The sequence below is a fragment of the Schistocerca gregaria genome, chromosome 2 (genome assembly GCF_023897955.1).
Source record: "Schistocerca gregaria isolate iqSchGreg1 chromosome 2, iqSchGreg1.2, whole genome shotgun sequence".
Classification (NCBI taxonomy): domain Eukaryota; kingdom Metazoa; phylum Arthropoda; class Insecta; order Orthoptera; family Acrididae; genus Schistocerca; species Schistocerca gregaria.
Genome location: NC_064921.1, coordinates 283024144 through 283047739, shown reverse-complemented (window position 1 = coordinate 283047739; position 23596 = coordinate 283024144). Strand labels below are relative to the sequence as shown.

General features: G+C 43.4%; 1 protein-coding gene across 2 annotated transcripts in view; it reads left to right on the top strand.

The window, feature by feature from the left end:
• Positions 1-23596, top strand: part of LOC126336870 (protein gooseberry-like) — a 214463-nt gene that overhangs the window by 124566 nt on the left and 66301 nt on the right. For both annotated transcript variants that reach the window (XM_050000976.1, XM_050000978.1), the window contains exon 3: positions 7234-7351. In XM_050000976.1, coding sequence (XP_049856933.1) covers positions 7234-7351 — 118 coding nt within the window. The remainder of the gene's footprint in view (positions 1-7233; positions 7352-23596) is intronic.

Sequence of the window (23596 nt, the reverse complement as noted above, 5' to 3'; positions counted from 1 at the left end):
TTCGAGAACCATCAGATCTTAAAGGCTGTAGTCTGATTTAAATTCCAGTGAGTTACCTTGCGAAGGAGTTGGTAGGTCTGGAATAACAGTTCTGATTGTTGTTTACGTTGTGTACGTGATGTTCTTGGTCTAATGTATGTATTTTATTCTTTGTGCTGTTGTTTTAATGTACTGTTGGTCTAATGTATTAATTGCTGTATTTGATAATGAAGGTAGCAAAATAAATGTTGGAGTAAGTGAGAAACCAAGGAAACCGGTACTGCTAAACTTATACTGGTGTGTCAGAGATCGCGAGTGAGGTTAGGAATAAAAGTTCAAACAGTACTTCAGCTTCAACCTCTACTATACCTTCGAATCTCCTCCAAAAAGAAACTTGCGAAATGTGATAAACTGGACTCAAATAAGTGAAATGGGAATGATGAAGAATTAACATCATTAGAGATTTCAGTATTGTCGGTTCAGTGTTCAATGAATTTACAAATTTTAATTAGTGTAGAGGGAAAATAAACATAAGGGCACATGTCTCTCAAACATATGGGTTATTTTGTAGCGTGAAAATTTCATTTGAAAATCGTAAAAGCCATAATTAATATTTTACTTCAGATAATTGCAAAGATAATGATTTATTTGAGTCAAACACAAACTGTTTGTATGGTTGATAGAAATGGAACAATGAGAAGCCATATGATTGCATTACTTGTTTATTGTAGTCTTTTCAAAGAAGGTCTTTGAAAGTGCTACAATAAACAGCTAATGCGGTCATATGGACTTTCATTTATTTTAATTGTAATTTGCTGATAACACCTTGCGTAATATTATGTTACTAAAGTTCCAATTCTGTCAGTCATGTGCGATTTGAACTGTGGTTGTCCCACCTATAGAGCAGTTTGTATTTTTATGGATTGAGGTGCGCTGGGAAAGGGCCAACTGATGGAAAAATATTTGTTGTGTAATGAATATACCACGCTCCACTACAAGGACATCGAGACACAGAGACATTTTACTAGACAATGTGTGAAAGTAGCAAAACAATCAATTAAAACTGCAGCACAGGATTTACCTGAGGAAAATAGAGACAGCAAGACACTACTGACCTAACAATTGTATTTGATGGCAGAAGAGGGGCCATCAGTTTTTCAACTCCTGTGGAGCTGCCGCAAGTATTGACAAGATTCGAGATGTAGGAATTTTATGCAGGCACTGCCGTGGATGCAGTATTGCCATCTCAAATCCAGACAACAAGACACATCATGAACCAAAGTGCACCAAGGAGTTTACAGGCTCTAGCGGAGAAATTAAATGTACCTCAGATGTAAACAGTCTTCATCGCTCTCTATAAAAACGAGGGGTACGCCACGTGCAATTCATTGGTGATGTTGACTCATTCATTAAGGCAACAAGATACCATAAAAGCTGGAGTGTGTCAACCACGTACACAAGAGAATGGACACACGATTTCGATGGCATTTTTAGCAAATGACACGTTTTCTCCGAAACTATTGAACATTTAACATTTTTTACAGTTAACGTATGCTACCCTTACGCAAATATACATCTAAAATGATAGAGATACCTTATACATTTCCAGTACAAGGGACAAAAATTTAGGGAAAACTGTAATATAGAATACAGTAGGAAAATTCTATCCTAATTCCTAGAATATATACTTGAATCAAACTAGAGGAGTAAGTACAGGAAGCGCGCGTGAGTAACCTGCAAAAGTTTCATTGAACTGCGTTAAGTAGTTTTTGAGAAAATGGGTCATGGAATTAATAAATTGAATATTAGCAGGATAAGCCACTCACACGCTCCTTAAAATGTCGGGTTAATTTTAAGTGACCACGATGGGTACTACGTGCCTGTTTGACTTGCTAATTTCGTAACAAGACGCTGGTGATGATGATGACTCTTAAGAACCGAAGTAAATAGACAGTCAAGTCCGCCAAATGCCATCAACGCAGTTTTAAGTAAAGAAGTCTTTTTTCCAATATAGATCATGAGGTCCGATTTAAAATTTCAAACTTCATTAATTTCTGGAAGTATTTTATAAAGAGCACTCAATAACACGTGTACTAACAATTTAGTATAAAGCGCAATAAAAGCAACAACAACATACATAACGTTGTTCTCATATTGAAACCATTATTTCAGGAGATATTACTATCACAAATTGTTAAAAAGTTCATTTTATTGACATGAAAATGTGTTCAGAGCAGTTGCTTTTTATGTTGTGGCTACAGTTTAAAAATCAATGAACTGTATTGTGATCCATTTTGCAAAATGGAGTTTTTGGGCGTTCAGCTGTTTTTATTAATAATACATGTTTGTCTTCATTCCTGCTGTTTACAAACAAAATATGTTACTGATTTCAGACCTATGTAAGTCAGTACAGATTTACAAAGAATGAACTATACAATTCCGAAATGGATAACGTATTGGACGTAAATAAACAGCAAAAATAAAGTCAGTTGTTTGGTACAGGTCAAACACAAAATAACCAAGAAACTCTACATGGAAACTGTCTCGAGGACTAATATATCTTGTTTCTGACACCTCGTTTGTTGTTTGTCGTGTGTGAGAGAAAGCCTTCTCTTAGTGGAAACAGTGCTAAGCAACTACTGTTGTAGATAAGCTAGATACAGAGCCGATTCAAGAACATTCTTCCATACAAGCGTCTTATCATTTGCCATCCCCCTCCCCTCACATCCCTGTTTTCCGTCGTTGTCTTTCACTCGGGTCAGTTTTCGCTACAAATTGTGATAAACACTACATAGAAAACTTTCATTTGGACGCCCCTGGCAGCTCTCTCAGCTTGGCGCCCTAAGTGGCCGTTCCTAGTTATTTTGTACAGAAATACACATCTGTGTTAAACCGGCTCTAGCTGCGTGTACACTATAAGCAGACATGAGCCACCAGTAACCAACTTAGTGTTTCCCAACACATTAGTGTGTGGCCAATATATGTCAGGTGTATCGTGAGATATTTAATGTCTTGAAATCTTCCAATAAAATACAGAGAACACAAAAAATTATCGCCAAATCGTTTCCGGGAACAGCCCAACCTGCAAGAAATAACCCATAAAATGTATTTGCTTTATGTGATTGCTTTTTTGTCTCTAGGAGAAAAAATCACGTGTTGGAGTGTCTCATAACTTTGAACTGTGCCCCAAAGGAACGATTGTTGAGAAACGCGGATCTAACTAGTAGGTAGCACCACACTAACAGGCCAGAATGAAACAAAATACAATTAGGAACACTCTGAGAAGGCTTTCTTCCACAATCTACATTACATTATAAATATTTTTAATCTTTTACGAGGTGCATTCAAGTTATAACACAGTCTTTTCTTTTCTCTGGACTGGAAAAAGAATCATGCGGTTTGTTCTAAAAATCATGTACTCTCGTCGTGAATCAGTGACAGAGATGTCAGCACTGTACGACACACAGAACTCTTTTGCTGGTACTTAAAATGGTGACATTTTCTTTTCAAGAATACCGTGTGATCATTCGTTTTCTCAGTTTATGTGGCGTGACACAGACTGAAATTCATCGCCAGGTAACTGAAACATGTGGCGATGATGTCATGGGTGTGTAAAACTTGCCTTCGTGGGTGCGACAGTTCAAAGAAGGCAGAACGTAGTGTAAGAACGTAACAATCTCAGCCTCGCACTAGCCGGTCTTGTGACATGAGCGAATGAGTGGAGGATCGCCGAATGACTCCGGAATACACTGTCTCCAAAGTTGGCGTTTCAGTGGTATCTATGCACACAATCCTGCATGAAGAGCTGGAAATGCAAGTGCCCTCCAGGTGGGTGCCACAAACGCTTACGGATGACCACGAGGCTGTCTGTATGTCATGTCGGCAGACATTGTTAATGCGTGATGACGGCGTGGATGGAACTTTCTGTTATTAACCGAATGTGAAAATGGATGAGACCTGGATGTTGTGTTTCAATCTGGAAACGAAGTGCGAGTAAATTCAGTGTAATAAAGTCTCAACAACAGCATTCACTCTCGCCACTGCCGCGGGAATTCTGTGTATCCTGAAGCGCTACCACCCCTGTCTGTCTCCAGCCCTGAGAAAAAAATGGAATATGTTATAACTTGAATGCGCCTCGTATTTGTGATTTAGAAGTCATAAGTTTTCTACTAGTAGTTTCAGACATCAGTTTTACCAGTCAGAACGCATTTGTATACACCCTGAGTGTCCCTGAGGGTATGTTCAGTTGAGTTGTGAACTAACATATTCAAGTGCCTACAATTGTTTCGAGTAGTTTGTAGTTTGATTTGCAGTTTAGTTTATTAGTATGTTACTCGCCCCGTATTTGTTTATTTTTAAAAATTTCAATTCTCTGATGATGAGTACTTGGCTGTTAATAGAAATCAGTAATGATGCCATTTCTGTGATCTGATGATAGAATAAAAAAACTGACCAAGTGCGATTAGGTAGCGCACGCGCTCTGATGGTTTCGTACACACTCAGTTATTTATAAGTACAGATAACACATTCATCCTGGGAACAGAGAATCTCTTCGATTTTTGCCTGTTATCGATATCGATACAGCCAAGATACGGATCGAGGGAGTTATAACTTTCGAGTTTACTAGGTACGAAATATGTGACATAAATGGCCGTGTCTTTCGATCGCATAGACATAGAAGTATACTTTTACACCGCCAAGGGGGCGTAGACGTTAGTATGTGGCACACAAGGTGTTCGGAAATTCCCGTTACAAACTTACAGGACTTCAAGAAAGGTGGTAGGAGTAATCCACAAAAATTACAGGCCCATATCGCTAAATTCTATATGCAACAGGATTCTGGAACATATATTGTGTTAGAACATTATGAATTACCACGAAGAAAACCGTCTATTGACACACAGTCAACATGGGTTTAGAAAATATCGTTCCTGTGAAACACAACTAGCTCTTTATTCACATGAAGTGTTGAGTGCTATTGACAAGGGATTTCAGATTTATTCCGTATTTCTGGATCTCCGGAAGGCTTAAGACACTGTACCACACAAGCGGCTCGTAGTGAAATTGCGTGCTTATGGAATAACGTCCCAGTTATGTGACTGGATTTGTGATTCCTGTCAGAGAGGTCTCATCTCGTAGTAACTGACAGAAAGTCATCGAGTAAAACAGAAGTGATTTCTGGCGTTCCCCAAGACAGTGTTATAGGCTCTTTGCTGTTCCTTATCTATATAAACGATTTGGAAGACAATCTGAGCAGCCGTCTTCGGGTTTTTGCAGATGACGCTGTCGTTTATCGACTAATAAATTCATCACAAGATCAAAACAAATTGCAAAACGATTTAGAAAAAATATCTGAAAGGAGCGAAAAGTGGCAGTTGACCCAAAATAACGAAAAGTGAGAAGTCATCCAAATGAATGCTAAAAGGAAGTCGTTTAACTTCGGTTACACGATAAATCAGTCTAATGTAAAAGCCGTAAATTCAACTAAATACCTAGGTGTTGCAATTACGAAAAACTTAAATTGGAAGGAACACATAGAAAATGTTGTGGGGAAGGCTAACCAAAGCCTGCGTTTTAATGACAGGACACTTAGAAAATGTAACAGACCTACTAAGGAGAATGCCCACACTACGCCTGTCCGTTCTCTTTTAGAATACTGCTGCGCGGTGTGGGATCCTTACCAGATAGGACTCACGGAGTACATCGAAAAAGTTCAATGAAAGGCAGCACGTTTTGTATTATCGCGACATATGGGAGAGAGTTTCACAGAAATGATACAGGATTTGGGCTGGAATCGTTAAAAGAAAGGGGTTTTTCGTTGCGACGGAATCTTCTCACGAAATTCCAATCACCAACTTTCTCCTCCAAATACGAAATTATTTTGTTGACATCGACCTGCATAGGGAGGAACGATCACCACAATAAGAGAAATCAGAGCTCGTATGGATAGATATAGGTGTTCATTCTTTCCGAGCGCTATACGAGATTTGAATAATAGAGAATTGCGAAGGTGGTTCGATGAACCCTCTGCGAAGCACTTAAATGTGATTTTCAGAGTATCCATGTCGATGTAGATGTAGATGTAGACTTGCAGAAGGGAGTGAGTACATAATCATTTTAATAGGAACCCATGTCCGAAATGGTACAATTTCCGTTAAACGGCGGTTTCGTTTCAGATGTGTAACAGCCCTACGTCTGCTGAGCGAAAGAGGCAAGTCTCAGGTTGCTTGTCGTCGTATGCAATAGGATAGACGGAATGATGTGTACTACTTCTTGTGGGGTCGTATGCAAAGTTTAATTTCGGAAACTCCTGTAGAGACAGAGGAAGACCTGCTAGCACGATTTGTGGCTGCTACGCTAGGGACTGAAGGCAACTGAACGAACTGTAGCAACGTTGGTGGTCGCCACATCGAGCCGCAGTTGCAATTGCATCAGTACTGTTCTGTACGTACAGTATGCTTGTTCTGTTTTGTTTACGAATAATATAAATACGCAATATTTGAGTGTCATTACAAACAAATGTGCTGAAGTGATAAACGGGTGTTTTCGTTATGTGGTGCGTCACGCCTAATCCAATTCGTTAATCACAAGTGGATGAGTTAAACATCCGAATCGAAACCGTCGTAGAATGGTAAAGGTACGTCCTCGGATATGGGTTCCTGTTTGAAATGTTATGGACTCACTCCCTTCTACAAGTCCTAGAAGTTTGTATCGGGAATTTCCGAACACTCTGTACATTTCAACTTGATACGTCTGTCCGTCACTGACGAAAAGGGGTTGTTAAGAGTCAGGCAGACAGACAAGCGAACAACAAAGTGATCGTGTAAAGGTTCCGTTTTTACTGATAGAGATAAGGAGGCTTAAATAGTGTTTTTTAATTTGTTTGTGCTACAATTGCAAAGGTCTAGTGTGGATATGCACAGCTATTGACGTGTGTTCCAGTGTAAAACAGATGAGTAGCGTGAGTGAAGCTTAATGTATCTGGTACCGTGTGATAGTAGATTGACATAGCAAAAAATATGAGCCAATACCGATAGGGAACAAGACATCTTGTGTGTGTGTGTGTGTGTGTGTGTGTGTGTGTGTGTGTGTGTGTGTGTGTGGGTGGGTGGGTGGGTGTGTGTGGACGCGTGTGTGTGTGTCTGTGATATATATATTGCTGTGACGTGTTGTCAGGCAGATCGTTGCTCGCGTTGTGTGATTGTGTGGCAAGTGCTTGTAACGCGGGCCCGTGTTTCCGTGCTTGTGCCGCAGGACGGCGTGTGCGACAAGAACAGCGTGCCCTCCGTGTCCTCCATCAGCCGGCTGCTGCGCGGCGGTCGCCGCGACGACGCCGACCTCCGCAAGAACCACTCCATAGACGGCATCCTCGGTGAGTACCAGCAGCGCCGCCCGCTTGGTTAACCGTTCGATCTACCGCACTGCTTTCTGGACGGGATTAGTGTCGAGGTCCGGTGTGCCGGCCTGCCTGTGGATGGTTTTTAGGCGGTTTTCCATCTGCCTCGGCGAATGCTGGCTGGTTCTCCTTATTCCGCCTCAGTTACACTATGTCGGCGATTGCTGCGCAAACACTTTCTCCACGTACGCGTACAACACAATTACTCTGCCACGTAAACACTGTGGTCACACTCGTCTGGTGTGAGACGTTCCCCGGGGGGCCGAACCGCACAATAACCCTGGGTTCGGTGTGGGGCAGCGGTGGGGTGAGTGGACTGCTGTAGCCGGTTGTAGGGTTGTGAACCAATGAGGGCTACGGCGGGGACGAAGCCTCTCCGTCGTTTCTAGGTCCCCAGTTCCATACAATACAATACCAACAGTGCTCCGCGCGACGCGTACGAGAAAGACTCTGCGCGGAGTGCGTTTCATGAAGGTAGGCCAAGCTCACCAGCTCGCTCAATTCAGCAGACAAACTGCGTTTTTACGACTGTTAACTCGCAACTGCGTGTATATGTACAAACGAGAATTGTCCCGGCAACTGTAGCCGAACGGGTTCTAGGTGCTTCAGTCCGGAACTGTGATGCTGCTACGGCCGCAGGTTCGAATCCTGCCTCGGGTATGGATGTGTGTGATGTTCTTAGGTTTAAGTAGTTCTAAGTCTAGGGGACTGATGACCTTAGATGTTAAGTCCCATAGTGCTCAGAGACATGTTTTGTGCATCTTCTACTGGAATCCACTATTATGGAATCATACTGGTATTAGTCCAACAATGATAGAAAGTCCATCGTCCTACTAATATTTTGTTGGGGATATACTGCTGTACAAAAAAATTAAAATAATGCCAAAATGATTATCACTTGCATAAGGTACGACTTCTTGCATGAAATGAGGGCTGTTACGCAGAAGAGACTAAGTGCTATAAACAATCTGTTATACCACTTACATCTAATAATAAGTAAGACTTCATAACAGCAGATTCCAGTAGAAGATGCAATTCTCGAGAGTACGCACACACACAGGTGCGAGTAAATTTGTTTAGAAACGCATTTTGGGTGCTGAGCTGAGCGAGCTCAGTCCTTCGTTCGTGACGTACGCGACGTGGCCTGTCTTTCTCGTGGGCCTCGGCCCCGCGCTGATAACGTCATGCCTGTCGCTGGCGGTGGCAGCAAGTACCGAAGTAGCGGCTCCTCTGACATGGGTCTCATAGCGCTTCCCATCACTACAACGAAACGTTTCACTTCATGGCACACATGTACGAAAAAGTCTTTGTCGGTTCCCAGCTAATTCTCGCAAACATTACAGATAAATCCCTTTCCTATCGTTTTACAGAATGTCGTTACCTCCGCCCACGAGAACAAACGACGCAAGGCTCACTAAATGATAAACGAACGTGCCCTCGATGTACGACACAAAGGAAAGTGGTACCTTCTGGCGTGTTGCTATGGTATTTTTTAAAAACACATTGCCTTCCGAAATAGTGAAACACCGATAAGCCAGGGTCGGATGTCAATGAAACTTAGTACATGTACACGCCATTGACTGGTACGTAAGTGATTAGAGCTGCATTTCTCTGTATAATGTAGAACGGCCACCAGAGTGCGTTAGTGTTGCTCGTGTTCAGTGTTGTTACCGGGCCTCTTACAGTGCACGCTGAAGTGACAGAAGTCACGGGATGGCGACATGCACACTTACAGATGGCGGTAGTATCGCGTACACAAGGTATAGAGGGGCAGTGCATCGGTGGAGCTGTCATTAGTAAGCAGGTGATTCATCTGGAGAGGTGTCCCACACAATTATGGCCGGCCGGAGTGGACGTGCGGTTCTAGGCGCTTCATTCTGGAGCCTGCCTCGGGCATGGATGTGTGTGATGTCCTTAGGTTAGTTAGGTTTAATTAGTTCTAAGTTCTAGGCGACTGATGACCTAGAAGTTAAGTCGCATAGTCGTCAGAGCCATTTGATACAATTATGGTCGCACGACGGGAATTAACAGACTTTGAACGCGGAATGGTAGTTGGAGTTAGACGTGAGAATACCGAATTTCACGCATTACCTCACAGCACGGACAACGCAGTGGCCGATGGACTTCACTTAACGACCGGGAGCAGATACGTTTGCGTAGAGTTTTCAGTGCTAACGGAGAAGCAACACTGCGTGAAATTACCGCAGAACTCAATGTGGGCCGTGCGACGAACGTATATGTTGCGGCGACATTTGCGGTTAATGGAATACGGCAGTACACAACCGAAGACAGTGTCTTTGCTAACAACATCTCCTAGCCTCGTGACCATATCGGTTGAAACCTAGACGACTGGTAAACCGTGGTCTGGACAGACGAGTTACGATTTCAGTTGGTAACAGATGATCGTAGGGTTAGAGCGTGACGCAGACCCCACGGAGCCATGGATCCAGTTTGTCAACAAGGCACTGTGCAAGCTGGTGATGGCTCCATAATGGTGCAGACTCTGTTAGATGGAATGGATTGGGCCCTCTAGTCCAACTGAACCAATCATTGATAGGAAATGGTTATGTTCCGCCACTTGGAGACCATTTGCAGCCATTCATAAACTTCATGTTCCCAAACCACAGTAGAATTTTCACGGATGACATTGTGCCTTGTCACCTGGCGACAGTTGTTCGTGATGGGTTTGAGGAACATTCTGGACAATTCGAGCGAATGATTTGTCCACACAGATCGCCCGACATGGATACCATCGAAAATTTATGGGATATTGTCAAGAAGTCAGTTCGTGCACTGAACACTGCATTAGCAACACTTGCGCAATTATGGACGGCTTAAGAGGCAGTATGGCTCAGTATTTATGCTCCAGCGACATGTTGACTCGATGCCAGGTTGAGCTACTGCACTACACCAAACAGAAGGAGGTCAGACATGGTATTGGGATGTATGCCATGTGTTGTGTACATAGTTCCGCGTATGTCAGCGCGTACACAACTTTCCCACTAGAGCGCGCCCCGCTAAGCACAACAGCGCAGGCGCAGCGCTCGTCCGTCTCCGCACTACGAGATGGCGCTACCTTAGAGATGGACCAAACTCTGCTTCCGCCGATCCGCGTATTAATATGTAACGCAGCCAATGAGATTGCTGCTAACGTAGAACCTTTTCTCCTCGCGGATCACACTCGTACAGTGATACCTGAACGATCGAGGTATTATAACGAGTGTACAGACTTCCGATTAGTCAGTCTGCATTAGCCTGCATTTGTCTGTACCAGTCTACAGTCAAGTTTCAGTCTGCGCCTACTAAGATTGTCATATTCCTGTACATAGCCCTGAAGAGAAATGCATAGACACTTTGTCAAGTATCAGAGATATGTGAGAATAAGATTTAACGTATCAAGACCAGAGGAACTTCTGATTGTCAATTGTAAACAGTATCCAGAATCAAGTTAAGTAATCTCTATGCTTTTCATTATTTTAATAAATGTGTGTGAAAATTAATCAAGTTCTGTTTAAAGTTGGTCACCGTCAATCTGCTACTCTAAGCGTGCAAGTGGCATTTCTGTCGTCTGACCTAACGGCAGAAGATAAACACGCCACGATAAGACCACGCCTATTTCGCTAGAGTGACAAGTCAAATAATCTGATGGTGTGTGTACCGAAGGTCTTACAGTACGGACACCACACCATGGCTTCCGTCACCTCACTGCACGTAGCTGCATCGAGAGTGTTTCCGTTGCGCATTATGGTTCGCTCACAAATGTCTGTGAGTGAGCCAGCCGGCGGTGCGCGGCGCGTACAGAACGCCGCCAGCTGTGCAGCGGTGCAGCGGCGGCGCGCGGGCGTCACGTTCCGATATTCAATCGGTGATGAGGCGGCGGCGGCGGCGGCGGCGGCGACGGGGGGCGGCGCGGGGCGGCGCTGCGTGACGCCGGCCTGTGTGGTCCGGCCGGCCGCTAATTGTGATTAACAACTGGACGGCCGGCCGGGCCTCGCCGGGCGTCACAGCCGACACCCCGCCGGCCATTACTCAGCCGCCGCCTGTCAGCCTGATAAGTGAGCCGCCGCCGGCCCTGGCGATGGCGCTCGCGCAACGCCCGCCTCCGCCATTTCTTCACCTGTTGGCAGTTAGGTTTTTGACGGAGACTTGGGGAACAGGCGGGATGAAATGCACGCCTGCCACTGAAATACTCGTAGCGCTGACAGGAATGAGGTCGTCTCTCTTCGCTAAACTCGTACTACACGCCTTTACTGGGATTCATACACTGCAATGAAGACGGCATGCATCAAACTTCAAATTTCCGTGAAGTGTAATTACTCAGTGGCAGTTCGTCGCAAAAGTTTACCAATGTACTACAATGTGGTGCCCTAAAGGCATTTGTCTTGCAAGGGTAGTAATGGTAACTAAACTTATTAATTTTAATTATGAGCGGTGAATATTAATAGAACCAACAATCAGCATTGACGGATTTCCGACTGGGAATGGAGATAAAAAGGTCCTATGAACGTGTGTCCGAAAATGCTTCGTTGTCACGGTAGATGGCGCTGATAAGTGACAGTTCCCCTGACCACGTGTATTTCAGGCCGTGTCACAGACGCAGCGTACTGTAAACAGCAGAATGGTCCGGTATGCATGTCCATAACAGCCAAGTGAGGAATGATGAGGTTCTGTGCAGAATCGGAGAGAAAAGGAATATGTGGAAAACACTGACAACTAGAAGGGACAGGATGATAGGACATCTGTTAAGACATCAGGGAATGACTGTCTGTCCCGATAGCTGAGTGGTGCCGGCACGGTAGCTCAGCGTGTTCGGTCAGAGGACTGCTCACCCTCTGTAATAAAAAAAAACTGATTAAAGGAATCAGCGATCAACTTGAACAGATGTCTTGTCACGCCCGCCCAGACCAAATGCAACGAACAAAACCTAACAAAAAAATTAAAAAAAGTGGTCAGTGTGACGGATTGCCGTCCTACGGGCCCGGGTTCGATTCCCGGGTGGGTCGGAGATTTTCTCCGCTCAGGGGCTGGGTGTTGTATTGTCTTCAACATCATTTCATCCCCATCCGGCGCGCAGGTTGCCCACCGTTGCGTCGAATGTAATAAGGCCTGCACCAAGGCGGCCGGACCTGCCCCGCAAAGGGGCCTCTCGGCCAATGACGCCAAACGCTCATTTCCAGGGAGTGACTTCCATGGTCCTATTTTGAAAGCCAGTCTTTACTATTGCTTCTTAAAGTGTACCTTTTCGTATTGTGTCCGTGTCGGCTGCCTCATTTTTGATATCTCCTTCCATATGATCCTGGACTTGTAATTCTTTTGTAAAGGTTTGTGTAGTTGTTCTGTGTCATTCATGCAGCGTAGATATTCATAGAATTTTGATCTCCTCCTTCCCACTACATCCATTAACTTGGCAACTTTCAGATAAAGTTCTGTATTAGATGTTAATTGGTAGTTTAATCCACTGCTGCTTTTGGGTCCTAGTATTTTCTTATGATTCTTCTTTCAACTTTTTCTAATTTTTTAAACTCTCCTTTTGTAGTCAGCTTAAGAGTTTCCACTGTATGGAGTATTTCTCGTGTCACTACTGTTTCATTGTTTCAGTTTTCTGTTCCAAGGTAGATATTTTTAGTGTATTTATTTTAAACCTTTGACTGATGTTAATCGTGAACTGTGTTTTTCCAAGCTACATTTGTAGACCCACTTTTGCTGCTTGACAAGCTAGTTCTGTGATTTGTTCTTGTGCACATTCAAATGAGTGCAGAGGGCAAAAACTGTAGAGGAAGACAGAGATTGGAATACATCCAGTAAATAATAGAGTACGTAGGTAGCAAGTGCTACTCTGAGATGAAGAGATTGGCACAGGAGACGAATTCGTGGGGGGTCTCATCAAACCGGTCAGATGACAGATGACACATGAAAAAGGAGAGATGGTGTTTGTGTACGGCCAAGCAGATGGAAACTACAGAGAGCAGCACGGCTCCGCTATATCAAAACAAGCACCCTCACAGACACCAACCACATCACATAACATTTCAAGCCCTTTTTGGGCGTCTTTGTGATCATGGGCTCTTTCAGACAGACGAACGAGCAGGGTGGAGACGGACTGTGTGTAACCAGGATATTTAGACGAACACTAGTACAAGCTGCAGGCAAAATCGTGGAGAAAGCGCTACAGAACATGTTTTCGTACAATTTATTTGCATACCAACTCGCATTCGAAGAGAACTGGCGTCATTTTAGTGCGATGTACAGGGTGGTCCATTGGTCGCGACCGGGCCGAATATTTCATGAAATAAGAGTCAAACGAAAAAACCACAAAGAACCAAACTTGTCCACCTTGAAGGGGGAAACCAGATGGCGCTATGATTGACCCACTAGATGGCGCTCCCATAGGTCAAATGGATATCATGTAGCATTCTCAACCCCGAGGTTTTTGAGCTATCTGATTCTCGTGCAATTTTTCTGCTACTGGTGTGCGGATTAGCAGCGCCAGCAGCTAAAACACCTATTTGGGCATCATCATTTGTTGCAGGTCGTGGTTGACGTTTCACATGTGGCTGAACACTAATTTGGCCATAGGAGCATCATCTTTTATCTCTGCTGCCCCTAGTTTTGTAAATTGCGTGTCCATGATGACATTGTACTAACTAAATATGTCTGTGGCATATAGTAATCCTGGAATCGTAGTTAATGCCACTTCGAGTTTTAAAGCCTGCAAGGTTTAGAGCGGGTGGTCCAAATTTGTCGCAACGAAATAAAGTATTATTTAAGACCAGGTTTTGGTGGTTTGGAAACGTCTTTGCATCTGCATCTACATAAATACTCCGCAAGCTACCTGATGGTGTGTGGCGGAGGGAAGTGCTTCTGTTACTGCTACCTGTCCCCTCCGCCTTTCCGCTGCACCGGGGAAGAATTATTGTCAGTAAATTAGCTCGAATTTGTCGGATTTTTCTCGTTTTGGTCATCTCTCGAGGCGTATTTGACAGGAAGTAATTTATTGCCCGTATCTTTTCGGATTGTATTCTCTCGGTGTTTAACTTTCGAGTGATGCACAACGCCTCTCGTGTAAGGCCTGCCACTGGAATCTGTTGAGTCTCTCTCTGCAACGCTATCGCGCGGACTAAACGATCAAGTGACGAAACGCGCCTCTCTTCGTTGGACCTTGTCACAACGAAGGATTACGTGGATTATCTATGTGTGAGAGGTACAAATAAATTGATGTTGACCTTCTTTTGTATGTGAAAAAAAGAGCGATTCTCTCGATAGCTTTATGTCGTAGACCCGAGTTTGCAAATCAAACATAGATTAATGCTGACAAAAAGCTTTAGTTGTAGCAGATTTTTATTGGGAGAAAAAGAAGAAAGGTGCACAGATTCTGTCATTTCAACAACATCGCGTGTTTGCTATATTTACAACATTAATGACGCCATTTTACGTGACACAACCAGAGCTTCTGCTTCTGTCTGTTGAGGTTTCTTGCTGTCAGGGGACAGGTCACCACAGTTTGGGTACAGTCTAGACGACCATCAATTGAGATCTGCGCGAAACACACTTTAAGTAGACAGACTGGAAAATAGTTTTCGACATGCAACTCTAAACTTTGAAGCATGTTAAACATTCGCATGAAATAGTGGAAGACAGTTCTGAAACTATTCGTCTCGGGCACAGCATTCTATGAAAAAGAATGAATCGTGGAAAAAGTGGAAGCATTTGAAATGTTAAACTGTACAAAATTTCAAAAATAAAATAAATTGATGCTGTACGGAAAGAAGCCGAGACCGATACACTGTGAAAAGAAGCGAAACGAAATATAAAAGAAAAGTAAAAGAAATTTTATCACAGTTTTGAACATGGCTGTCTCTCAGCAACCGAAGATAAGTTCCAACGGAGAAATACCACAGTCAACCCCTTGCAAATAATTTTTAATACATTGGCCTAGGTTTCGACGCCTCTAATGATGTCTTCAGAAGAATGAAATTTTAACAGCCCTAAATTTTGTGGAGTTGTTGAAATTTCGTTCTGATTAAGACAACGTTAGAGGTATCGAAACATAGGTCAATGTATAAAAAATTATTTTCAAGCGGTTGGCTGTGGTATTTCTCCGTTGAAAAATCTTATCACATTATTCTGGTTTATATTTGCACTTAAGGCTATCAGGTCTATCAAGAGGAACCAAGTTTCATCTAAACCGAAGAACTTAGTGGCAGTGGACGAGCAGCTAATGCAGATATGTATTCTTTCATCCCTCGGTGAAATTTAGTATACAAAGTTTTACACAAAAGTAGTGAGACTGATGGTGCTAATTTCTTCGAATTTTATGCGATTAGCTTGAATTTCAATGCACGTAAGCCTGTGTTCGTTTGTTATATTGCTCAAAAAAATTTGTATGTCTTTTTCTGTGATGTTGTGGAGAAACTTTGCTCTTTTTGCTTCCGGGGAGTGCAATAAAACGGGTATAGTACGGTTCTCGCCCACGACCACTTGGATTATCGATTTTGGCGAAATTTTTCTCAACGTAAGATAGTCAGAAACAGCTTATACGTGCTGACACTAATTATTCGGGCATTGTCATTTATGTCCTGCTAGACCTGATATACAGACTTATCGGTTTACTGAGCTCTCGAAGGAACAACAGAAATAAAAAAAGTGTAGAATAGACAGAGATTATAATATACAAATATATTATTAAAAACATTTGGCAGGGTAAATACGAGGTTTGGAACTTGCATAGTGGCAATTATTTATTTACAACTTATACAAAATATATAGGCCTACGCATCTCGAAGTTTTACTGTCCTTCAGAGTAGTTACCATCATTTTGCAAAGCCCGTTGCCAGCGTTGCAAGTCGTAGGAAACCCTTAGCAGCCCCAGTTGCGTTGACACTTGGAGTGGATCGGTGTGTTGCCCCACGGACCTCTGTAACAGTTATGAAGCGATCGCCATGAAATGCTTCCTCCAAATTAGGATATTAGTTGAAATCTCAGGGGGCTAAGTCCTGGAGTGTGATGGGTGATACAGCACTTCCTAGACCCATCGATCGAACAACTTCTACTACTTGCTCCCGAGCATTTGCCCTGCCAAATGATGAGAGGATCCTGCAAAAAATGTCGCCGCTTCTTTTTATTAGCTGTTTGGAGGCTGTGTTCCGTAAACGAACAGTTAGAAAAACCACGGCGCAACTTTCTGCAGGACTCGCCCATCATTTCGCAGGACGGTGCTCTAGCGCATGTAGCGCAAGTTGTGACTGATTTGTTCGATCAGTGGGGCTGAGAAGTTCTGTACTGCCCACCACACTCCTCAGACTTAAGCCCTTGTGACTTCAGATTGATTACTAAATTGAAAGGAGCCCTTTTGGCATTCAGAACTGTTACAGAGATTCGTCTAGCAATATACCGCACCTCTCTATCAACACAACTGACTCTGGTAAAGGTGTCCTACGACCTCCACGTCACTTGCAACCGGTTATTCGCACTGTTGGTGACTACTTCGATGGACAGTAAAATTTTGAGTTGTAAATAAATAGTTGCCACTATTGAACTTCAAGCCCTCTTATGTAGAGATGAAACATACTACATTTTCTCCAGCCGCAAGACTTATCAAAGCCGAGAAACAGCTATGTCTGAAAAGCATAGAAATGGATTACTTCAGCGTCTGCAGAGATTCGGAAAGATAGTTACATTGCGTAATGTGTTAAACTCCAGATGGCCGTAGTTGGCTACAGTGCTAAACTCCGAGCCCTGAGGTTCCAGGATCAGTCTCGGATGAAAGCAAACTTTTCCTTGTTCCATTCTCTCCAGGACAGCCCCTACACTCACTCACTCTGCCGTCAGAATGAGTACCGGCGTTCTTTCCCAACGGTTGAAGGGGGGGGGGGGGTGATGAGCTAGCTGTCCTCCCCTTCGTAATGATGCAGCGAACGAAAGTGTGAACTCAATTGCACTCTGGCCAGAAGGGCATTCACGACTTTAGCGCCCTAATTCCGGAATATAACTGTTTTAATATTTAACACAGCAGACTTGAACTCAGGGCGACCACAGCCTAGGTCTATCGTTTTGAAAAGATAAGACCGCCATAGCTGTATGTCCTGTATTTATGGGCTCGGCCGGTTTCATGGCATTTTAGCTGCATCATCAGGTACAATAAAATCAAGTCATGTTCCGATCGAGTAAAGAGAATGGTATGACCCTGCGTTCACAGTCAGCAATGTTCGGCTAAGTAGCGGATTCAAACTTAAAATAACATTGAACGCTCCCGTGATATCATGAGTAATAGCATCTGTTGAGCTAACGGGGCCCCATACACTGAGTAGTGATGAAAGCACGGACCATATATGATCCGTTTCGATAGCTGAGTGGTCAGCGCGACGGAATGCCATGCAAAGGGTCCCAGGTAAGATTCCCGACTGGGCTGGAGATTTTCTTCGCTAAGGGACTGGGTGTTGTGTTGCCTTCATCATCATAATCTCGTCCCCATCTACACGCAAGTCGTCGAAGTGGCGTCAACTCAAAAGAATGCACCAGGTGACAGGTCTACCCCGTGGGAGACCCTAGCCACACGACATTTCGTCTGCGGGATAATAAAAAATGTGAGCAGCTAACTCTCTCTCAATTGCTGACAGCGACCCCGTGTACTGGACAGTGTACTCTTAGGCCATGTGTGAAAATGTAACATTTAGGACGCTGGGTCGTCCCATTCTCTTTTGTCGATCGGAACATGACGTAATTTTATTGCTCTTGATGACTAACTAAAATGTTGAGCAACCGGTCGTGCCTGTATATAAAGGATTTACAGCTATAGTAGTCATATCATTTCAAAATAATGTTTAACATTTTTCCGCAAGAGAGAGAAAAGCGTCGGTGAAATGACAAAAATTTAAAAATTTCATGCGAACAGTTTTATGTGAATTATTTTTGTGATTGAAACGTCGCTGTTTCTGCTTTTAAACATCTAGCAAAACCTCATAACTTTTTCTGGCAGAATACGTCACTTTTTACTATGTAGCTGCAGAAATCTGCTTTCGAGAACATTTACGTGCTCTGAAATGTCTTGAATCGAAAACAGTAATACGGAAACCGCGTTTCGAAGCGATGAAGGACGAAGTGTAGCAAAGATTTCTGTAGTGCCTCGCACGCGTGTGGGATAATATACTAACTGTTTACAGCATACGGAGCTCCTCGGCATTGTCTCACCTCAACCGGTTCACCGCGAGCGGAAAGACTCGAGGCAGCTGTCGCGAATCATTGCAGGACACATTAGTAGGAGGGAAAACAACATGTCGGGTGCTAGCAGCGCGTCTCCAGTTGAGCTGGATTCAATTGTTACAAGACTACTTGCTAATCAGTCGCCGAAGAGGAATTTTTGATAGAGTACTTCGACGTTTGTATCTTGTAGTACTGTACGATATTTTCCATGACATACCTTTCTGATCCCATGAGCTCCACTATTACAGAACCAGTTGCTGTTCTGGAGCTCGGAGTAGTTTATATTTTAAGAGCGATACCCAGTTCATCCACTGTTTTCCGACAAACGATAAATTTTGTGGTTAATTCAATACAGGCATGCTGTTCCTGGCACTTATATCAGATTCAGGTAGTTAATATACATTAGCCTCCTTGTAACTTTGGGGTCAATATGATCCCAAAAGTATATCGGAGATGTACTGGCCATTAAAATTACTACACCATGAAGAGGACGTGCTACAGACGCGAAATTTAACCGACATGAAGAAGATGCTGTGACATACAAATGATTAGCTTTTCAGAGCATTCACACAAGGTTGGCGCCGGTGGCGACACCTACAACGTGCTGCCCTGAGGGAAGTTTCCAACCGATTTCGCATACACAAACAGCAGTTGACTTGCGTTGCCTGGTGAAACGTTGTTGTGATGCCTCGTGTAAAGAGGAGAAATGCGTACCATCACATTTCCGACTCTGATAAAGGTCGGATTGTAGCCTATCGCGATTGCGGTTTATCGTATCGCGACACTGCTGCTCGCGTTGGTCGAGATCCAATGACTGTTAGCAGAATTTGGAATCGGTGGGTTCAGGAGGGTAATACGGAACGCCGCGCTCGATCCCAACGGCCTCGTATCACTAGCAGTCGAGATGACAGACATCTTATCCCCATGGCTGTAACGGATCGTGCAGCCACTTCTCGATCCCCGAGTCAACAGATGGGGACGTTTGCAAGACAACAACCATCTGTACGAACAGTTCGACGACGTTTGAAGCAACATGAACTATCAGCTCGGAGACCATGGCTGCGTTTACCCTTGACGCTGCATCACAGACAGGAGCGCTTGCGATGGTGTACTGAGCGACGAACCTGGGTGCATGAATGGCAAAACGTCATTTTATCGGATGAATCCAGGTTTTGTTTAGAGCATGATGATGGTCGCATACGTGTTTGCCGACATCGCGGTGAACGCACATTGGAAGCGGGTATTCGTCATCGGCCATACTGGCGTATCACCCGGTGTGATGATATGGGGTGCCATTGGTTACACGTCTCGGTCACCTCTTGTTCGCATTGACGGCACTTTGAACAGTGGACGTTACATATCAGATGCGTTACAGTCCGTGGCTCTACCCTTCATTCGATCCTTGCGAAACCCTACATTTCAGCAGGATAATGCACGACCGCATGTTGCAGGTCGTGTACGGGCCTTTCTGTATACAGAAAATGTTCGACGGCTGCCCTGGCCAGCACACTCTCCAGATCTCTCACCAACTGAAAACGTCTGGTCGATGGTGGCCGAGCAACTGGCTCGTCACAATACGCGTCACTACTTCTGATGAACTGTGGTATCGTGTTGAAGCTGTACCTGTACATGCCATCAGCTCTGTTTGACTCAATGCCCAGGCGTATCAAGGCCGTTATTACGGCCAGAGGTGTTTGTTCTTGGTTCTGATTTCTCTGGTTCTATGTACCCAAATTGCGTGAAAATGTAATCACATGTAAGTTCTAGAATAATATATTTGTCCTATGAATACCCGTATATCATCTGCATTTCTTCTTGGTGTAGCAATTTTAATGGCCAGTAGTGTATGTCCCTTGTTTTCAAAACTATTATTTTCAAAATATATGATTTCCTCCCTCTGAGTCAGTTGTATGCAATCATGTTTCGTACAGTTTTATACTTACAACACACCAAAATTTATTTACTATGTTTTTGCGGTGAGTACCAGTGGTATTAATATCACCCCAGGCTAAACTTCTTGTGTCGTGAAAGTAATATTTCTGAAAATAGTATCATTACTGTCACAGTAAACAACTGTAATGTGTGTTTTTATGTTAGTTCATTAAAATATTGCCAATATATCTAGTGTAAATTACTTGGGGTTTATACGGCCCAAGAGGTACTCAGCGAGATAAAACAAATCCTGGTACTCGGAAGTTAAACAATCTATGCCGCTGAGTCGGGTGAAAATTGCATTTTAACGCTGCTGGAGAGGGCCACATTAAATGCTGGAATAGATACGGAATACTATCTCGCGATCACGTTCGAGACATCGGAGTCTTTAATCAGAAATCAGTTTACTGAGTGACCAAGATTTTCAACCACGTTCCCGCCGTGAAAGTCCTCGAAGTGCCGCCAGCTGCCTCAGCGCCAGAGGCGGCTCTTGGACAGCCCTGCCACCTTACAAACAGCGCCGCAGGGTCAGAGGCCCGGCAGGCGGCTTTCTAATTATCTGGAACCTCCCGTGCGGTCTCTGCTCGCCCTTTGACACTTCCATTCATTCACTGCTCGCCACCCGGCTTAGGCCCCAGTTCTTGATGCAGAACAGTGATTTAAGGCGTGCATAATTTCTATAAAGTGAAACTGTTATCAAAGTTTAATTTCATTCATCACGATCGATGATTTTAACTTGAAACAGTTCCACCAAAACAATATGGGTTTGTGGGTCCCCCCTGATGTAAAACACTTTTGTTTTATTTATTTTCCCTCCCAAACTAGATTCAGCGACAATATCGCCATTAATAGCGGGTTTTCTTCATTGTAAAACATGCAAAACTAGCATCACTATAAACATTCTAAAATGCTTTTACATGTGTACTATTTGATTCCAAACAGTGTATCTATATTCTGTGAATAGTTTCACAGTACCTTATTAAATTTAATCACAGGGTCGTTTCTACGTTTGTAATCGTTATTTCCCTGTGTTTTTGCTATCGTTTTGTCGGCATACACCATGTCATCTGGAACTGTATGAGTGGCTGTTATTAACAAATATGAAAAAGTGAAATTATACAGGGCGAAGAAAAATTCGGCACTCGGATATTACAGCACAATTTCTCACATACTGTTGTTGTTGTTGTTGTTGTGGTCTTCAGACCAGAGACTGGTTTGATGCAGCTCTCCATGCTACTCTATCCTGTGCAAGCTTCTTCATCTCCCAGTACCTACTGGAACCTACATCCTTCTGAATCTGTTTAGTGTATTCATCTCTTGGTCTCCCTCTACGATTTTTACCCTCCACGCTGCCCTCCAATACTAAATTGGTGATCCCTTGAAGCCTAGAACATGTCCTACCAAGCGATCCCTTCTTCTAGTCTCACATACTGGCAATACAAAAACGTCACGAAATTTCGTTCTGCGCATATTTTGGGTAGTAAATTGACGTTAAAGATCGGCAATCTAGCGACAATGTAATCACTTGAACGGTAACTACCTCTGAGAGGATATATAAGTAGTGCTGTGCGTTTGGTGCAGTGAACAGCGCTTTGGGTTAGTATGCAGGAGTTCGAGGGTTTGATTCTGGATAGTGGATTATTTGTTTTTATTTGCTAAAGTAGTCTGCATGGCACAGTGTCTGGCGTCTTACTCGTCATACAGTGCCTACAGTGGTTCTTTTCAAAACTTTTGCAGTTACGTACTACGAACACAGAAATGGAAATACAATTGTTTCCATTGTTCATCTGTTAAAGATACTTTTTGCATGTCGTGGAGCACTGTATCTAATACATTCTAAACCTGTTTTCTGTGTACTCTCCCCCAATGGTCCCATCGATTCCTACAATTATTCTCGCCACGTTCAGGTGTATTAATTTTCGTTAGGGCCTTACGTCACAAGTATGGCTCGCGACGTGCATTGCAAATAGTTTCGACGGGACAATTGGGGGAGGGTACACAGAAAAAAAGGTTTGAAATCTAGAAGATGCAGTGGTGCGAAACAGTTCCTTTCACGACGTGCAAAAGGCTTCTTTAAAAGCTGACCAATGAAAACGATTGTACATCCATTTCTGTGTTCGTAGTACGTAATTGCAAATGTTTTGTAGAAAACCCACTGTAATCGCTGTATGACGTCATGTAGCGTACCAAGCAGACTACTTTTAGCAAATAAAAACAAGTACGTCTCAACCCAGAATCGAACCCTCGACGTCATGAATGCCAATCCAAAACACTAATCACAGCACCATCTGCGCAGCATTGCTCTATTTGTTGACTGAGGCAGTTACCTTACATGCGGTCACAGTGTTGCCAGATTGCCAATCTTTAACGTCCATTTACTGCCCGAAATATGCGCAAGACGAAATTTTGCGAGAGACATTTTTGCACTGCTGCCAGCAAGAGGAATCGCGCGGCGAAGTCCGTGTGCACAAATTTTTCTCACCCTGTGTACGTCAGCGTTATGCAATTGGCAACTGCGGTAGTGTTGTGAATACAGTTTTGGTGTACACTAGGTTGTTACGTAATTTGTCATGTACCCACGTTCGTTGGTCGGCTTGCAGTTACTTTTAAATACAGTATTATTTCACTGTCCTTAAAAGCAACCACAGGCCGACAAATCAACGTGAGAACATGACAAATTACGCAGTAAAGAATGGAAACTACAAGTTGGAATATCAACAATGCAAGAAAAAGATAGATTACTACTTACCGTAAAGATAACAGACTAAGCTGCAGGCAGGCGTGCTTACCTGTCTGCAACTTAACTTGTCATCTCTAGGGTAAGTAGCAATCTATCTTTTCCCTACAGCGTTGAAATTACGTAAACAACCTAGTGCTCTCCAAACTTGTATCCAGTATCATAATGCTGACGTACATAAGATCAGTTTTTCACATTCTTTAATAACTGCCACTCAGGCCATTCCTGATGACATGCTGTATGCCGATGAAACTGCAACAAAAACACAGAAAATATTCCGGACATAACGGGAACAAGCGTAGAAACTATGCTGTGACAAATTAAATATGGTTTGACGGATCTATTCACAGAAT